This window comes from Ostrea edulis, chromosome 6, assembly GCF_947568905.1.
Source record: "Ostrea edulis chromosome 6, xbOstEdul1.1, whole genome shotgun sequence".
Taxonomy (NCBI): Eukaryota; Metazoa; Mollusca; class Bivalvia; order Ostreida; family Ostreidae; genus Ostrea; species Ostrea edulis.
In genome coordinates this window covers 44,638,520-44,657,017 of record NC_079169.1, presented here as the reverse complement: position 1 = coordinate 44,657,017, position 18,498 = coordinate 44,638,520, and the positions used below count along the sequence as shown (strand labels likewise).

The 18,498-nt window shown below is 36.2% G+C and overlaps 1 protein-coding gene across 2 annotated transcripts in view; it reads right to left on the bottom strand.

The window, feature by feature from the left end:
- Positions 1-18,498, bottom strand: part of LOC125645583 (vacuolar protein sorting-associated protein 18 homolog) — a 58,417-nt gene that overhangs the window by 5,997 nt on the left and 33,922 nt on the right. For both annotated transcript variants that reach the window (XM_056139683.1, XM_048871173.2), the window contains 12 exons: positions 14,179-14,243; positions 13,901-14,036; positions 13,469-13,621; positions 13,199-13,292; positions 12,417-12,490; positions 10,249-10,404; positions 9,012-9,152; positions 7,491-7,622; positions 6,428-6,512; positions 5,813-5,940; positions 5,428-5,549; positions 3,699-3,816 (listed from right to left, as the gene is read on the bottom strand). In XM_056139683.1, coding sequence (XP_055995658.1) covers positions 3,699-3,816; positions 5,428-5,549; positions 5,813-5,940; positions 6,428-6,512; positions 7,491-7,622; positions 9,012-9,152; positions 10,249-10,404; positions 12,417-12,490; positions 13,199-13,292; positions 13,469-13,621; positions 13,901-14,036; positions 14,179-14,243 — 1,404 coding nt within the window. The remainder of the gene's footprint in view (positions 1-3,698; positions 3,817-5,427; positions 5,550-5,812; positions 5,941-6,427; positions 6,513-7,490; positions 7,623-9,011; positions 9,153-10,248; positions 10,405-12,416; positions 12,491-13,198; positions 13,293-13,468; positions 13,622-13,900; positions 14,037-14,178; positions 14,244-18,498) is intronic.

Below are 18,498 nucleotides of genomic sequence, written 5' to 3'. Positions count from 1 at the left end.
CATCACACAAAATAGTAGTCACAATGTTCTCACAAGATAGGGGTGATTCAAACATCACACAAAATAGTAGTCACAATGTTGTCACAAGATAGGGGTGATTCAAACATCACACAAAATAGTAGTCACAATGATGTCACAAGATAGGGTTGATTCAAACATCACACAAAATAGTAGTCACAATGATCTCACAAGATAGGGTTGATTCAAACATCATACAAAATAGTAGTCACAATGATCTCACAAGATAGGGTTGATTCAAACATCATAAAAAATAGTAGTCACAATGATGTCACAAGATAGGGGTGATTCAAACATCACACAAAATAGTAGTCACAATGTTCTCACAAGATAGGGGTGATTCAAACATCACACAAAATAGTAGTCACAATGATGTCACAAGATAGGGGTGATTCAAACATCACACAAAATAGTAGTCACAATGATGTCACAAGATAGGGGTGATTCAAACATCACACAAAATAGAAGTCACAATGATCTCACAAGATAGGGTGATTCAAACATCATACAAAATAGTAGTCACAATGATCTCACAAGATAGGGGTGATTCAAACATCACACAAAATAGTAGTCACAATGATGTCACAAGATAGGGGTGATTCAAACATCACACAAAATAGTAGTCACAATGATGTCACAAGATAGGGGTGATTCAAACATCATACAAAATAGTAGTCACAATGTCACAAGATAGGGGTGATTCAAACATCACACAAAATAGTAGTCACAATGTTGTCACAAGATAGGGGTGATTTAAACATCACACAAAATAGTAGTCACAATGATGTCACAAGATAGGGGTGATTCAAACATCATACAAAATAGTAGTCACAATGTTGTCACAAGATAGGTGTGATTCAAACATCATACAAAATAGTAGTCACAATGATGTCACAAGATAGGGGTGATTCAAACATCACACAAAATAGTAGTCACAATGTTCTCACAAGATAGGGGTGATTCAAACATCACACAAAATAGTAGTCACAATGATGTCACAAGATAGGGGTGATTCAAACATCACACAAAATAGTAGTCACAATGATGTCACAAGATAGGGGTGATTCAAACATCACACAAAATAGAAGTCACAATGATCTCACAAGATAGGGTGATTCAAACATCATACAAAATAGTAGTCACAATGATGTCACAAGATAGGGGTGATTCAAACATCACACAAAATAGTAGTCACAATGATGTCACAAGATAGGGGTGATTCAAACATCACACAAAATAGTAGTCACAATGATGTCACAAGATAGGGGTGATTCAAACATCACACAAAATAGTAGTCACAATGTTCTCACAAGATAGGGGTGATTCAAACATCATACAAAATAGTAGTCACAATGATGTCACAAGATAGGGGTGATTCAAACATCACACAAAATAGTAGTCACAATGTTCTCACAAGATAGGGGTGATTCAAACATCACACAAAATAGTAGTCATAATGATCTCACAAGATAGGGGTGATTCAAACATCATACAAAATAATAGTCACAATGATGTCACAAGATAGGGGTGATTCAAACATCACACAAAATAGTAGTCACAATGATGTCACAAGATAAGGGTGATTCAGATCAGTGATACACAGAAAACATCATAAAAAATAGTAGTCACAATGTTGTCACAAGATAGGGGTGATTCAAACATCATACAAAATAGTAGTCACAATGATGTCACAAGATAGGGGTGATTCAAACATCATACAAAATAGTAGTAACAATGTTCTCACAAGATAGGGGTGATTCAAACATCACACAAAATAGAAGTCACAATGATCTCACAAGATAGGGGTGATTCAAACATCACACAAAATAGTAGTCACAATGTTCTCACAAGATAGGGGTGATTCAAACATCACACAAAATAGAAGTCACAATGATCTCACAAGATAGGGGTGATTCAAACATCACACAAAATAGTAGTCACAATGATGTCACAAGATAGGGGTGATTCAAACATCACACAAAATAGTAGTCACAATGATGTCACAAGATAGGGGTGATTCAAACATCACACAAAATAGTAGTCACAATGATGTCACAAGATAGGGGTGATTCAAACATCACACAAAATAGAAGTCACAATGATGTCACAAGATAGGGGTGATTTAAACATCATACAAAATAGTAGTCACAATGATGTCACAAGATAGGGGTGATTCAAACATCACACAAAATAGTAGTCACAATGTTCTCACAAGATAGGGGTGATTCAAACATCACACAAAATAGTAGTCATAATGATCTCACAAGATAGGGGTGATTCAAACATCATACAAAATAGTAGTCACAATGATGTCACAAGATAGGGGTGATTCAAACATCACACAAAATAGTAGTCACAATGATGTCACAAGATAAGGGTGATTCAGATCAGTGATACACAGAAAACATCATAAAAAATAGTAGTCACAATGTTGTCACAAGATAGGGGTGATTCAAACATCATACAAAATAGTAGTCACAATGATGTCACAAGATAGGGGTGATTCAAACATCACACAAAATAGTAGTAACAATGTTCTCACAAGATAGGGGTGATTCAAACATCACACAAAATAGAAGTCACAATGATGTCACAAGATAGGGGTGATTCAAACATCACACAAAATAGTAGTCACAATGTTCTCACAAGATAGGGGTGATTCAAACATCACACAAAATAGAAGTCACAATGATGTCACAAGATAGGGGTGATTCAAACATCACACAAAATAGTAGTCACAATGATGTCACAAGATAGGGGTGATTCAAACATCACACAAAATAGTAGTCACAATGATGTCACAAGATAGGGGTGATTCAAACATCACACAAAATAGAAGTCACAATGATGTCACAAGATGGGGGTGATTCAAACATCACACAAAATAGAAGTCACAATGATGTCACAAGATAGGGGTGATTTAAACATCATACAAAATAGTAGTCACAATGATGTCACAAGATAGAGGTGATTCAAACATTACACAAAATAGTAGTCACAATGTTCTCACAAGATAGGGGTGATTCAAACATCATACAAAATAGTAGTCACAATGATGTCACAAGATAGGGGTGATTCAAACATCACACAAAATAGTAGTCACAATGATGTCACAAGATAGGGGTGATTCAAACATCATACAAAATAGTAGTCACAATGATGTCACAAGATAGGGGTGATTCAAAACATCACACAAAATAGTAGTCACAATGTTCTCACAAGATAGGGTTGATTCAAACATCACACAAAATAGTAGTCACAATGATGTCACAAGATAGGGGTGATTCAAACATCACACAAAATAGTAGTCACAATGATGTCACAAGATAGGGGTGATTCAAACATCATAAAAAATGGTAGTCACAAGATAGGGGTGATTCAAACATCATACAAAATAGTAGTCGCAATGATGTCACAAGATAGGGGTGATTCAAACATCACACAAAATAGAAAATTGTTCACGTATTTTGTGATAATCTATTTGTGAAAAAAAACTTATGATGTCACATACTGATATCTTATAAACCATCAATTTTGATTTTAACAATATTTGATTCACAAGAATAGAATTGGGCAACAGGCAATGTTATATCTACCCTCTCAATGAATTGATTATTTCATCTTTACAACATTTGCCATAAAGCTGCAGCAGATACAGTTTTAAAAGAAACTAGAGTTACCTCCCCAATCAAGCAGTCATTGTGGAATTTATGTTGGCATGGAAACAGATAGAAGCCCCGGGCCATCAGAGGAAAGTTACAGGCTGCACATTTGTCTACTGCATTCACATACGCATATCTATAAAAACAAAGTAATTACATGTACAGGTTTATCCAAGAGGAGAAAGACTCCCAGCATTGACAATCCTCACAAAATTTCATTTACATGTATATAATTTAAGCTGGAAAATTTTCATTAGAATATAAGAAATGAAAATCAAAGTATAATGCTTGATTTATATTTCTGAAAAAGTCTCCTTTGCTATAGATCCAATTTTTAGTTAATGTCCACAAAATCGACCTGTTTACCTATCAATCAGATGCCACCATTTTTGAAAGATGATTATGCAAAACTTTGAACCCTTTTTGTGGCCTCATCCTACCCCTGGGAACCTTGACAAGACAGGGTAAATTGGACCTGGATAACAAATAGCGCCCCTCTAGACTCTGAACACTCCAGGTAACAAGAGGCTCATGGGCCACATCGCTCACTTGAGTCACCTTGGCCCATATTTAAAGATTTTCCCTACATATTCGCATGTAAATCTTTGATCCCCATTGTGGCCCAACCTACCCCTGGGAGCCATGATTTTTACAATCTTGAATCTGTACTATGTCAGGAAGCTTTCATGTAAATGTAAACTTTTCTGGCCCAGTGGTTCTTGAGAAGAAGATTTTCCCTATGTATTTGTATGTAAAACTATGATCCCCTATTGTGGCCCAACCTACCCCAGGGGGCCATGATTTTTACAAACTTGAAACTGCACTACATCAGAAAGCTTTCACGTAAATATAAACTTTTCTGGCCCAGTGGTTCTTGAAAAGAAGATTTTAAAAGATTTTTCCTATATATTTGTATGTAAAACTTTGATCCCCTACAGTGGGGTCCTAACCCCAGGGGTCATGGTTTTAACAAACTTGAATCTGCACTATGTAAGGGAGCTTTCATGCAAATGTAAACTTTTCTGGCTCAGTGGTTCTTGAGAAGATTCTTAAATGACCCCACCCTACTTTTGCATTTTTGTATATTTATCTCCCCTTTGTAGGGGGAATGGCCCTTCATTTGAACAAAATTGAATCCCCTTCACCCAAGGATGAAGTACCAAGTTTAGTTGAAATTGTCCCCTTAGTTCTGGAGAAGATGATTTTGCTATATAATCAGCATGTAAAACTTTGATCCCGTTGCAGCCCAACCCTACCTCTGGGAGCCATGATCTGAACGAACTTGAACTTACTTAACACCAGGAAGCTTTCTGGTAAATCTCCACTCTTATGGCCCAGCGGTTCTTGAGAAAAATACTTTTAAAGATTTCCCCTATATGTTTGCATGTAAAAAATTTGATCCCCTATTGTGGCCCAACCCTAACCCAGTCATGATTTTAAGAAACTTGAATCTTTACTATGTCAAGAAGCTTTCATGTAAATCTCAGCTTTTCTGACTCAGTGGTTCTTGAGAAGATTTTTAAATGACCCCATCCTATTTTTGTGATTATCTCCCTTTTGAAGGGGACATGGTCCTTCATTTGAATAAACTTGAATCCCCTTCACCCAAGGATGATTTGTACCAAGTTTGGTTGAAATTTGCCCAGTGGTTCTGGAGAAGTCGAAAGTATGAAAAGTTTACATATGGACAGCGGGTGATCAGAAAAGCTCACTTGAGCTTTCAGCTTAGGTAACCAAAAAAAATTACTTGTTTCTAAAGCTCTGGATCTCCTTCCGGATTTCCTCAGCACTTCTCGTTGCATCGTCCATCTCCTCCTTCAGTTGGTCAATGTGGCGGTTATATTCCTGGAGAGAGGTCACTATGGCATCCTAAAATATCAGCAAGTAACTTTAAAAACTCCTAGTACTTTATAAGTTCGTATGATACTGAGTACCTACAGAAATACTGAGACCAGTAATAAACATTTGTGTTACAGAACGGGCATGACAGCTTTTCCTTATATTTTCATAGTTATAGGGCAGATACAAGATTAGCATTCAATACATGCAACTTATTTTTCTGAAGTACAAGAATAGGGCAGTCTTAATTGATGCAATATTCATAATGAAGATTTTCTTATTGAGTAAATTACTTTAAAGTGGTCAATCGTGACAAAGTCTGGGAAGAATGGCAGAATATCCTCAATCTTAAGTAGTTCACAGTCATGTAAGAACTCCATGGCTCGTTTCACATCTTTTTCTTCTTCCACAACATGGCGGGCTACAAAAATGGAAGTAAATTACACACCATTGTTTTCTTGTATACTAACCTACAAGGAATTTTGTTTTCAGTATTAGTACTATAGTACTGGTGAGTGAGCATGTGTATTTTTTATCATTTGCTGCAATACTCTAATGTTAGGTATAATAAAGGGAAATTTTTACCCCTCCCCCCGATTCATTTTCATCAAGTTCACCCTTGTACAAAGTGGGTGAAATTAAAATTGGTTGAAGTTAAATTTACTGTGGAATTGATTTGAGTGAATATAAAATGGGGTGAAATAGTTTTTACTGTGTGTGATGAAATTAACACAGGTCAGGCTATCTCTGTACACAATATATCAAATGAAATTGATTTTTACATGCATGAGTGTGTACATACGTACATACATACAGCACATTCAATTCAACCACATTCATAAAACCTAGAATTACATGTATACCTGGATGTTGAATAAGAACACGGTCAAAATGTCCAGAAAACTTACCAATTCTGAGCCAAAGCTTCTTCCTAAGATCAATATCATCTTCATCGGGTTTGTCTGCTTGTTGTTTGGCCAACTCTACATCTACCTAAAATCACATCAAATTAATACAAAATTAATTCTACATTACCTAAAATCACATCAAATTAATACAAAGTTAATTCTACATTACCTAAAATCACATCAAATTAATACAAAGTTAATTCTGCATTACCTAAAATTAAAATTAAGTTTTCAAAAGTACACATTTCAAGGACTAATTTCATGGACTAACTAAAAGTTACCGATGCACATGTTGGTAAATTCTCCATAAATAACAACAGATTCACATATAATTCATATCTAAAATAGAAATGGGCATCAAAATATACATGTATTCATATTCCATAATGACTTTCTTCAGAACACTTTTAAGTAGTCCATAGGCCTTAATAATCACTGAGTATCATGTAATTCTTCAATAGACAGCTCAATCAAACAAGGTGTTAATGAAAATAAATTGTCCTCAGCTTTTCAGTTTCAGGTTTTTTTCAATGTCCAAGAATGAAAGAATAAAAGAGCATTTTTAAAAAATTCATGTAGTGTATTCTCACTATTGCTACTTCCCTGTGTGTCTAGGCCAGAGTAATAATACATTTCTGTTCGTAAATTCATCCTCCGAGTCTTTACTTCAGTGCATATGTCTATTACCAGGTGGTTTGTTTAGACTTTGATAGTCACTAGTTGTGGCAAGTAAAAATGTCAAGTATTACAGAAGGCTGTATATATCAACATTTACTAAGTTATTGTAGCAAAGAGGGGGGAAAAACAACTTTGGATCAGTCATGGATCAAACCTGTTACCCTTGTATTATCTAACCACTGAGCTACATGTACATGTAACCGACATACAAAGTCTAGTAATAGTACTACACAAACAGAATTTAAACAAATTTCAGAATTCATACAAGAACTCTTCATATAGAGGAGATAAAAATATAAATTTGGACAGAAAAAACTGTTAGAAATGTCCCACATGAACTTTAGAAATTGGTGTCAGTTGGTAATGAAACCCAAAAAACATGTACCTGAAGGGCGAGATCCACTGCTTCCTCATACAGACCCATCAGGGAGTAGATGTGGACACAGGCTCGCTTGTGGCCATGCTCAGCACATAGTCTCAATGCGTACTTCAGGTCATAGCATATCGAGTCATGATCCTATACAATACATGACATATTGAGTCATGATCCTATACAATACATGACATATTGAGTCATGATCCTATACAATACATAGCATATTGAGTCATTATCATAGCATACTGAATCCTGATCCGTGTAATATGATATAATAAAAATGGTGAATTTTCAATCTTTGCAAAAATATCTAGAAAAAAGATTTCATCACCAGATTTTTTAATATACAGTACTAAGAATATAGTGTAAACAAGTTGACCATCACAATTTTTGAGTGCTGTAACCATATTTCATACTGTGTCAGAATAATTTCCAATGTTATCTATTACAATTGTTTTGATTGGACAAAAATAACCAACAAATTCTAAGTGGTAAAAAAGTAAGGAAAGATGAAGTTTGAAACATTAAAAACAGCCCTTATTCATTTGCTCCCCCCCCCCTTCCCCAATGAATTATATCTGTAATTTTGGTAAACATAAATGTGAATTCATCTTTCATTGAACATTAGAAGTACAAAAGATTATCTTCTCCTCTAAATGTGAATTCATCTTCCATTGAACATCAGAAGTACAAAAGATTTCTTAAGGATTTAAGCATTATATAGTCTATAACCATTTTGGTTTCCCCCTCCCCCTGGATCACTACCTTTGCCCCAAGGGTAATGAAATTTCCAATTTAAGTAGACAGCTTTATCATCTTTCTAAATATTGCGTTTAGTTTTTCTCACACATGTTTGAGAAAAGAGAAGATTTTTCTAAGATTTAATACTTTTTCACTAAAGAGCCATATCGGCCCCACCCTAGGGCCTTAATCCCTAACCCAGAGGTCATGATTTTCATAATTTAGATAGAGAATTTCATGGACATTATGAACATGTATTTAGTTTTTCTTATACATGTCTAAGAGTAGAGAAGATTTTCTAAGATTTAATATATCTTTACTATATGGCCATATTGGCCCCATCCCAAGAGACTGAACGATAACTCCTTCACAATTTTGGAAAAGGTCTTCACCGACTCCATAACCATGCATTTGGTTTTTGTCTTAATTATGTGGGAGTAGAGACGAAGGTTTTTGAAAATATGGCATTTTTTTTTGCAGTTTTGGCCCTACCCATGAGGCCCTGGGGGAGATCAGATAATAAATTTCACATTTTACATTCCTCGTATCCTAAAGAAGCTTTACACCAAAAATGGTAACAATTGGCCTTGTAGTTTTCAAGAAGTTGAAAATGTAAAATTGTTAACAGATGACACACAATGCACAAAGACAGACGAAGACCACCAGCAATAAGTCACCTGAGTGACTCAGGTGACCTAAAAATCTGTGCAAAAATATTTTCTATTGAGCTAGTTGTAAATTGGTAAAGAATTACAGAATGTAAGCAGAAAGTCCAATATTTTGCCTTACCATTCCTTGTATGTTGAGATAAGTCATGAGTTGGTCAGGTTTGATTTTGGCATACAGAGACAACAGGTAGTTATGGATTGCTTGGTCCTTGTTGTCAAGTTGTTCTATACAGAACTCCAGATACCGAATGGCCTCATTTCCCTACAATAAATCAAGCTGTTATTTTTACTTCAAAGAAACATCTTATTGATCGACATCCAAATGATTTTCAACAAATCCTATACCATTTTCTAGTGGATGTACTCAATATTATTATATCCTAACAAGATGTGTTTGTGAAACACAAATGCCCCCGATAATAGCCAATTCCGAAGATGGCCAAGGTCACAAGGACAAATATCTTGGTACCAGTAGAAAGATCTTGTCACAAGAAATGCTCATGTACAATACGAAAGCTCTAATATTTACCATTTAGAAGTTATGACCAACGTAATCTTTTTTAAAAGTAGGTCAAATGTCAAGGTCAAAAGGTTTAGTACCAACGGAAAGGTCTTGTCACAAGGAATACTCATGTGAAATATCAAAGCTCTACCACTTACTGTTCAAAAGTCACACCTCCCATACCTGCTAGATCTACACCTTCCCAATCCTGTTAGATCCACACCTCCCCACCCCTGCTAGATCTACACCTCTGCTAGGTCCACACCTCCCCATCCCTGCTAGATCTACAACTCCCCACCCCTGCTAGATTCACACCTTCTCACCCCTGCTAGATCCACACCTTCTCACCCTTGCTAGATCCACACCTCTCCACCCCTGCTAGATCTACAACTACCCACCCTTGCTAGATCTACAATTCCCCACCCCCACTAGATCTACAACTCCCCACCCCTACTAGATCCACACCTCCCCACCCCTGTTAGATCTATAAATCCCCACCCCTGCTAGATCCACACCTCCCCACCCCTGCTAGATCTACAACTCCCCATCCCCGCTAGATCCACACATCCCCACCCCTGCTAGATTTATAACTCCCCATCCCCACTAGATCTACAACTCCCCACCCCTACTAGATCCACACCTCCCCACCCCTGCTAGATCCATACCTCCCCACCTCTGCTAGATCTACAACTCCCCACCCCTATTAGATCCACACCTCCCCACCCTTGCTAGATCTACACCACCCCACCCCTTCTAGATCCACACCTCCCCAAACCTGCTAGATCCACACCTCCCCACCCCTACTAGATTCACCCCTTCCCACCTCTGCTAGATCCACACATTTGTTCCTACTGACCTGTTCCCTGTACTTTTTATGGTCGTACTGGACCAGGGCTGGGATGAGTTTCATTGGTTCCAGGTAGTCTCTCCTATTGATCCACAGAGAGACTGTATCCTTAGGAATGTACTGCATCAACAGGGGAGAGAACTTGTATATCAGCTCAGTGTCCGTCTGCAGAGAAAACAAAAATCAGAAAATTTAGTACCTCACTGCAGTTAGTATGCAAATATGCACCAACAGATACACACATGATAAAAGACCATCCCCATAAACATGGGAAATGTACTGGTTCCCCAGTTTCAAGATGAAAGATGAGGAAAAGAGTAATCTTTTTACATAGTAGTTCAAATTTACAAAGTTTTAACCCTCATTAAGTCATATGCAGGTGACTCTCAATGGATCGAACTTTGATCTCTCAAAGTTCTCGATCTCTCGAAGTGGAATCACGGTCCTGATTTTTCTCTCTATATAACTAAGCAGATTTATTCTTGATCTCTCGAACGTTTGATCTCTCAAAGTTCTAGTCTCTTGAAGTGAAATATGGGTCCCTTAAAACATACTTCATTGTTTTCATTGTTCACTCTTGATCTCTTGAAGTGGTGGTTGTGTATACACAGTGCATACATACTAATGCTTATAATTATTTCTGCTTAACCTTACCTGAATAATGCTGAATGCCAGGGCTAGTTCAGCTGTGTTAATAAAGTGTTTGTAGGGACATATTGCCTGTGTTTCCTTGTGGGGTGGATAGTTAATTGTTTAATTGATCAATTGATCCCTCATACTGCACTTTGTTTTCATTACAATTCGACTACAGCCAACTTGTGTGGACTTGACAATGAGACAGTACTGTTGAAATTTTTTTTAGAAACATGCCAAAGAATCATCACTATTCATTAGAATACGTGCTTTGCGTAAAGTGACTGAAAGTTGTGATGATTGTGTGGAGGATTGTGCTCTGTGTAGTTAGTGATTGTGTGGAGGATTGTGCTCTGTGTAAGTGATTGTGTGGAGGATTGTGCTCTGTGTAGTTAGTGATTGTGTGGAGGATTGTGCTCTGTGTAAGTGATTGTGTGGAGGATTGAGCTCTGTGTAGTTAGTGACTGTGTGGAGGATTGTGCTCTGTGTAGTTAGTGATTGTGTGGAGGATTGTGCTCTGTGTAGTTAGTGATTGTGTGGAGGATTGTGCTCTGTGTAGTTAGTGACTGTGTGGAGGATTGTGCTCTGTGTAGTTAGTGACTGTGTGGAGGATTGTGCTCTGTGTAGTTAGTGATTGTGTGGAGGATTGTGCTCTGTGTAGTTAGTGATGATTGTGTGGAGGATTGTGTTCTGTGTAGTTAGTGATTGTGTGGAGGATTGTGCTCTGTGTAGTTAGTGATTGTGTGGAGGATTGTGCTCTGTGTAGTTAGTGACTGTGTGGAGGATTGTGCTCTGTGTAGTTAGTGATTGTGTGGAGGATTGTGCTCTGTGTAGTTAGTGACTGTGTGGAGGATTGTGCTCTGTGTAGTTAGTGATTGTGTGGAGGATTGTGCTCTGTGTAGTTAGTGACTGTGTGGAGGATTGTGTTCTGTGTAGTTAGTGACTGTGTGGAGGATTGTGCTCTGTGTAGTTAGTGACTGTGTGGAGAATTGTGCTCTGTATAGTTAGTGATTGTGTGGAGGATTGTGCTCTGTGTAGTTAGTGACTGTGTGGAGGATTGTGCTCTGTGTAGTTAGTGACTGCGAAACATCATTATGGATGAGAAATTTGTCTCATAAATGTATACATTTATCTTAACATGAGAAAAAAAATGAATATATAAACTTTTTAAAATCTTTTTATCTATGCAAGATAAAGTTTCATGTTCTTAAAATCAAGTCAATTTATACTTGTACCTAAAATATGAAGGACAATGTGTCAAAACAATGCCAGGATGCTGTAGATATGCATTTCAGTTGCTTTAAAATCTGAACCATAATGGTTGGACCTTTAATTTCTGGATTTGACTCAAATTTCGATCTCTCAAACTCTTGAAGTTTTATAAAGAGCTTTGAGTTATTAAAAGTCACCTGTATATTCAATAATAATAAATAAAAAGTGTTAATAAAATAAATTGTAAATGTTGGTATAATACTGTATACAGTTTGTTTAATTAATTCCTTAATGATATCACATATTACAGTTGATTTATTTTGGTTCCATACCTGTTTGGCTAGTTGGCCTAAGGCTCCTCTATAATTGTCATGTTGAATGTGGTGGGTGATCACTTTTTCAAAATCTACATAAAATGCCAAAAATTCAAATAATTCCATGCTTTGTTATTGGCTGAGATTGAACAACCTAAGAAAAATAGAACATTATGTTCACCTGCATGTGTCTTCAAGGTGAATATAACATTTGATTTTTCCAACATTGGGCAAAAAATAAATTGGGAATTTCCAAATCTTTCTAATTATCATTTTTGGTCACTCCATTAAAACTCTTGTGTCTACTCACTTTCAACTATTTTGTTTTACAATTGTAAAGAAAGTATTTTATCACAAACTGGAGCAACAATTGATGCACCAAAAGTAACACTGAACCCAATCTAAAGATTGAAGGTCAGTGACACTTTTTTCATTATCAAAATCGGATCTGAAAATTGGGAAAAATGGATTTTAAATTGGGAAAAAATTCCTAATTTTTGCAAGGGGAAACCATCAAATATATCTTAGTGCGAAAAAATCACTGTCTGTATGTAAAAACAGTCTGAAATGCAGAAATTGAAATCAAGACCAAACCGTTTGCTCTTGGACCAAACATTCTGTTCCCAACCTAAACTGTTCATTCTGCATCTTCAAGTTCCCTACAAGAACTATTCCATTCTCACCGAGAACTGTTCCATTCAAACCATTCAGATTTCATTCCCCAATAAAATCCATTCATTCCCAAACCCTTCACCATTCCACTGGTGTAGTAGTATGCATCAGGGTCTGTAAGAACTCACCTTGCATTAAAACAGCAAAAAATACCATATCCTCAACATCTCCATGACTGGCAATCAGGTCGTACACCACTCCCCGATTGTTACTAACACATTCCTGAAATGATTTAATCTACAGAGTGAATCAAATTAAAATCTCACCTAACCTGAAAGATGGGCTACTGTAAAATAAGTGTAGTCTCCCATTCCTGATAGAACTGTAAATATGAAGTCACCATCAAAATAGATTTCAAAAGCTACGGAAATCACTGCACTTTAAAAACTTTGTCATACCTTGTTTTTGGGCTGAGCCAGAAACATTCGGAACTCCTCTTGAGTACTTCTGTACTCCTCAGATTCATCTTGCCCTTGCTCTTTCATTTCACCTAACTGGTTCAGGAAAATCTCAATCAACCAGGTCACCAACATTGTTATCTGGGTTTTATCCTAGACAACACACAAACAAATCCTCCTTGACAGATAATTTCTCTAGGTTCATGAGTTAAAAAGGTTACAATCCCTTGAGATTTAAAGATTTACTCCTAAATGTTTTGGCTGCATAATAAAAAGTTACACTTTGAAAAAGAAGAATTGGGATAGTAATTTAACACAGCTCAAAGAATATAAATATATTCAAGATAAATACAGTAATTTATCATACATGTAGCTCAAAGAATATAAATATATCCATTTTTGAAAGCATTTTCATATACGCGAGCTGGATACCTGTGGTCTGAGAGATGAAAGTTTCTTCTGTATAAAAGACTTTAATGCATCCTTTCTGTCTAGTTTGATGAACTTGAGTGCTATCTCCTCAAATGAGTTCTGTGTTTGAGCATACATCATGGCACTTTCCTGGTAACTACAGAATTACTTGCAAGATTTAATCTAACAAAACAATTAACCATAAAGTGAGCTAATATTGCTTATCAATGGCATGCACTTCTGAGAGAGAGAGGGGGGAGAAAGAGAGAGATAGAGAGAGAAAGAGAGAGTTTACTTACTCTCCTTTTTCAAACAGGTACTCTGCTTGCTTTGTCAATACTCGGTCCAGCTGAGCTGCATTGTCCTAAAACCACAAAATGTTTCCGATCAGGCTACTCACAACCATCAATAAACTAACACTTTATGCATTTGAATGTTCTAGACTATATATACAGTGCTTCCTCTATATTTGCCATGTTTTGTCCAAGACCCTTTTGGCATTATATAAACGAGGGTGGCATTATATTGAATTTAGTAATCAGAATACCATCCATGACTTCTTGTTATAAACATAACCACAGTATGATTTGACATTTCAGTTTTTGAAACACCATGGATTTGCTGATTTTCTTGGGCTGTTCCAGAAATGATCAAATGGGGGGGTCGGGCGGCAAATGATATTTTTTTGTGTGGGTGGTCGTATTTTTTCATATTTTATTTGGTCCGTGGTTGGACTGTTCAAAATTTTTTTTATTATGGGTAGTGGGTAGTTTCTATTGTTTTTTAATTTTGTGCCACGTGGGTGTTGAGTTTTCAGAATATTTTTATTGTCGCTCTTGTCGTGTTGGTTACAAAACGTCGGAGGGAAAATTGAAAACGTGCTTTCGAAATCGGAAATAACATAGAACTATTCGAGTTGTCGCTCTTTTCTATTTCCATTACGACACTCTTCAAATTAGAGGCGTGTTTAGTAGGGTCCCTTGGGACGTGATGGCGGCGAACTCTGTAGATTATTACAGTTTACAGTGCATCGATCTTGGGAATATTTTGAAATCAATAGGTATTCCGTTTTCTAATAAAAATAGGCAAACCTTGGTTGATTTATGCGAGGGTACCGATGCGTTATATTTATCAGTCAGTGTGGTGGTGATATAGAGGCCTCCATTAGAAGACGAACGATTCGTGGAAAAACATATCCATACCCATTTCATGATAATAGCATCGCTTGGACTTCCAATCTTTCCAACATTCCCACCATACCGTATATACTCGCCTATAAGTCGGTCCGCCTATAAGTCGGTTGCATTTTTAAAGGTTATTTTGAAGGAATTTGCCATTGACCCGCTTATAAGTCGGTACAATTTTTTGTCAGAATCGGTTGACAATTTCAAGTCAATGCTCTTGTGTTTTTACCTATATTTCAAAAAATATTTTGAGAAATTAATAATCATGAGGTGCTCAATATCCAAGCCATATCTGTTTGGGGTTAAACACAACCCTTGATCTATTATGGACAATGATCCCTTGTTTACCTACGCAATTATGGTCTCCTAATTACCAGTACCTGACACCGTGCTTACTTAGTGGAGCGCGCCTCGCGGTTATTGTGGGGTTCCGGTATAATTCAATGTATCAACAATAGAGTTTTTAAGAGTCAAGAATGATGATCTAAATTATCTGTTTACAATATTCAATCTTTTATGAAATATATTTCAGCCGGTATACATATGAATATTTCAATATTAAATCGAGTTCGTAATTCAATTTTACCAATTAACGATAGATTAGTTGAATTGAAAGTATTAGTTACCGGTATGTAAATAATTTTTAACAAGATAAAAATATGTAAATACTTGTACTTTATACATAATTTTAAAATACATAAACAATACAATATGTCTAGATATTTGTGAACAATAATCATTTGTGTGGTAGTCCATGATAATCGTCGGAGTTGTTTAAAAAACACTACATTACACCGCCTAGAAAAATACCAATCTTCTTAGGACGCGCCTATAAGTCGGACATAGAGTTTTGGACCAAAAATTGACTCCCAAAAATCCGACTTATAGGCGAGTATATACGGTAGATGCATTTGATTGTTGATGTGACATCGTTTCTTCAGAACTACTGTGATACAATGTCGCACAGGCATTACCGCGTCATTGACTACTAGAATGTCTGTCCCGAAAACCTCGCGAGATTTGTATACCGTTTTCATTTTTTAAAATATTTTTGTGGTGGGTCTGGTTAGGTTTTTTTTTAATTAGATGGGTCATTGTAAAAATGAGTTTTATCAATTTGATGGGTCATGGGGCAATTTTTTATTTTTTTTTTATGGGTGCTTGGTATATACAAAAGGTGCCCCCCCCCCCCCCCCATGTATTTATTTCTGGAATAGCCCTTACATTATTAACAAATGGGTGCATTTTTCAGTTCTATCTCCACTGTAACATCGGGCCACCATATTTCAATCTTTAATAATTTTTTGTATTTGCAGTAATTAAAAATCTGTCAGATACTGTAGAATCATTTAAATTCGTGGGGGCCAATTATCGTGGATTGCTGAATTTTTACGGGTTTGTGGGGACGTAATTTCGTGGATTTATATATTTGTAATATATATTGTATATATATATATATATATATATTCGTTGAGGATGTAAATTCGTGGGTGAAGGGTACCCACGAATTCCACGAAAATTGAGCCACCACGAATTCCAATGATTCCACAGTAACAGCTAATGAAAGTAATCCCATCACACTCATACTAAAACATTTTAAAGTTCGCATTCTTTGATAAGATTGCCAGCTTTCTGTTGCTCATCCGTCATTAAATGATGAAGTGCTCCAGTGCGTGTATCAAATCCGGCCAGACCTGTGATTCTTCCGTCGGAAGACAAAATCTCCCGAATTTGAGTCCCCCTTCCGTTAAAAGGTAAAATCTTCCGTCATTTCAAATTTTCAACAACAAAAATTTTCTGAGCGCCATTTTTCGATATTGATAAGGAAAAACCCCGAGACAATTGAAAGTCGTCTATTTCCTGTTACTGATTTTCTGTCACAGTGACTGCACAGGTAAACAGGTCAATTAACGAGGGTACAGTAATGACTGAAGCCATTTGAGGAGTTTATTTATGATTACACAGCAATTAGTGATAATAAACAATTAGTGGATGATTAAAAAGTTTGTTTTTGGCACACGCTCTGGTGATTAGAAAGTGATACTGACAGTTTAAGTTGTTATAAAAACGTCAAGTCGGACGATCTTTGATGCTGTTGAAAGCTTGGTAAGGTGCAGGTGCAGTGGGAAAAGAAAGTGGGCACTGAAGATGTTCGTAAAATGTGTGGACAGAATGACACAATTGTATTAGAATGGATTATCTCTAACTGAACTGTATATTCAAAGATGGATACGGCAAGACAACGATGGGTGTGTACAGTTCAAATTTTCTCAATATTTATTTACACATGCATGTATAAATAGTACGTGGCCCAGTCTTGTAACATATATTTGTTCACTACATGTTTCACTGAAAAAACACGTTTTCAGATATGCAATGTAGTTCTTTTACGTGAGAACATGTTCTTTATATTATTTAGCTCATCAGTGCTGAAATCTCAAGTGAGGTTAAATTTGTTAGTAGGCCTAGATTTAATATGTTGGTCAACTTTTCTGAAAAGTGATAATTGTTATAACTTGTTATCTCTGTAATAAATATATAAATATAACAAGTTTTTTTCTTTTAATTGTGGTTTTTAAGGTATTGACTTAAGAATTATCAATGTTCTTAACACAAAAAAGGAATTATCAATGTTCTCAACACAAAAAGGATCTGATGATTATGAACTCAGACACTTGTAACACAAAAAAAACTACTACATGTAGTAGCATAATATCATTAGCCAATGAACACATAAAAACGGTAAAAAAATGTCAATACAAAATCTCCAGTTATCAGACCAAAACTCCAGCTGAAAATTTTCAAATCTCCAGTTGTGGCATGACAGTTCTGTCACAGTCTGCAAATGATGATGTGCCACTGCGCGTTAGTCGGAAATCACTTGACATGAAATTGCATGCCTAGATTTGAAACGCACTAACCATTCATTAATTTGAGTATGGAGTCAAAAATACTCAAATCATTTCCAAATGAATTTGGTTTTGATCTTAAAATTTCATATGAAATATTTATATTTTGACAAAGTCCTCATGTTTGTGAATTACAGAAATAATGCAGATTCCATGTTTTCACGACAAGCACTGCAATGTCATTTCCCTGGCACTGTATCAGCATTTCATCATTCCCAATGTCTGTGGATTTGGCTATAACATTACACACAGATCTTAATTTCCAAATTTATGCTCTAAACTGGTAAGCAATTTCTTCCTTCCTTGTTTTGAGTTCAACTAAAGAAAACTTTCCATTTTTTTAATGATCAAAATTAAAATTTGCTGTTTTCATTTTGGCATAGCCATTTTCTAATAATGCACAAATTTATTATTAAGATAGGTCCCTACTACTGGACCTACTTGTGATTTCAATTTGTGTTAAAATACTTGGATTGTTCATTTGAGGGTATGATGAAAACAATGAGGGGGTTGTCAGTATCATTAG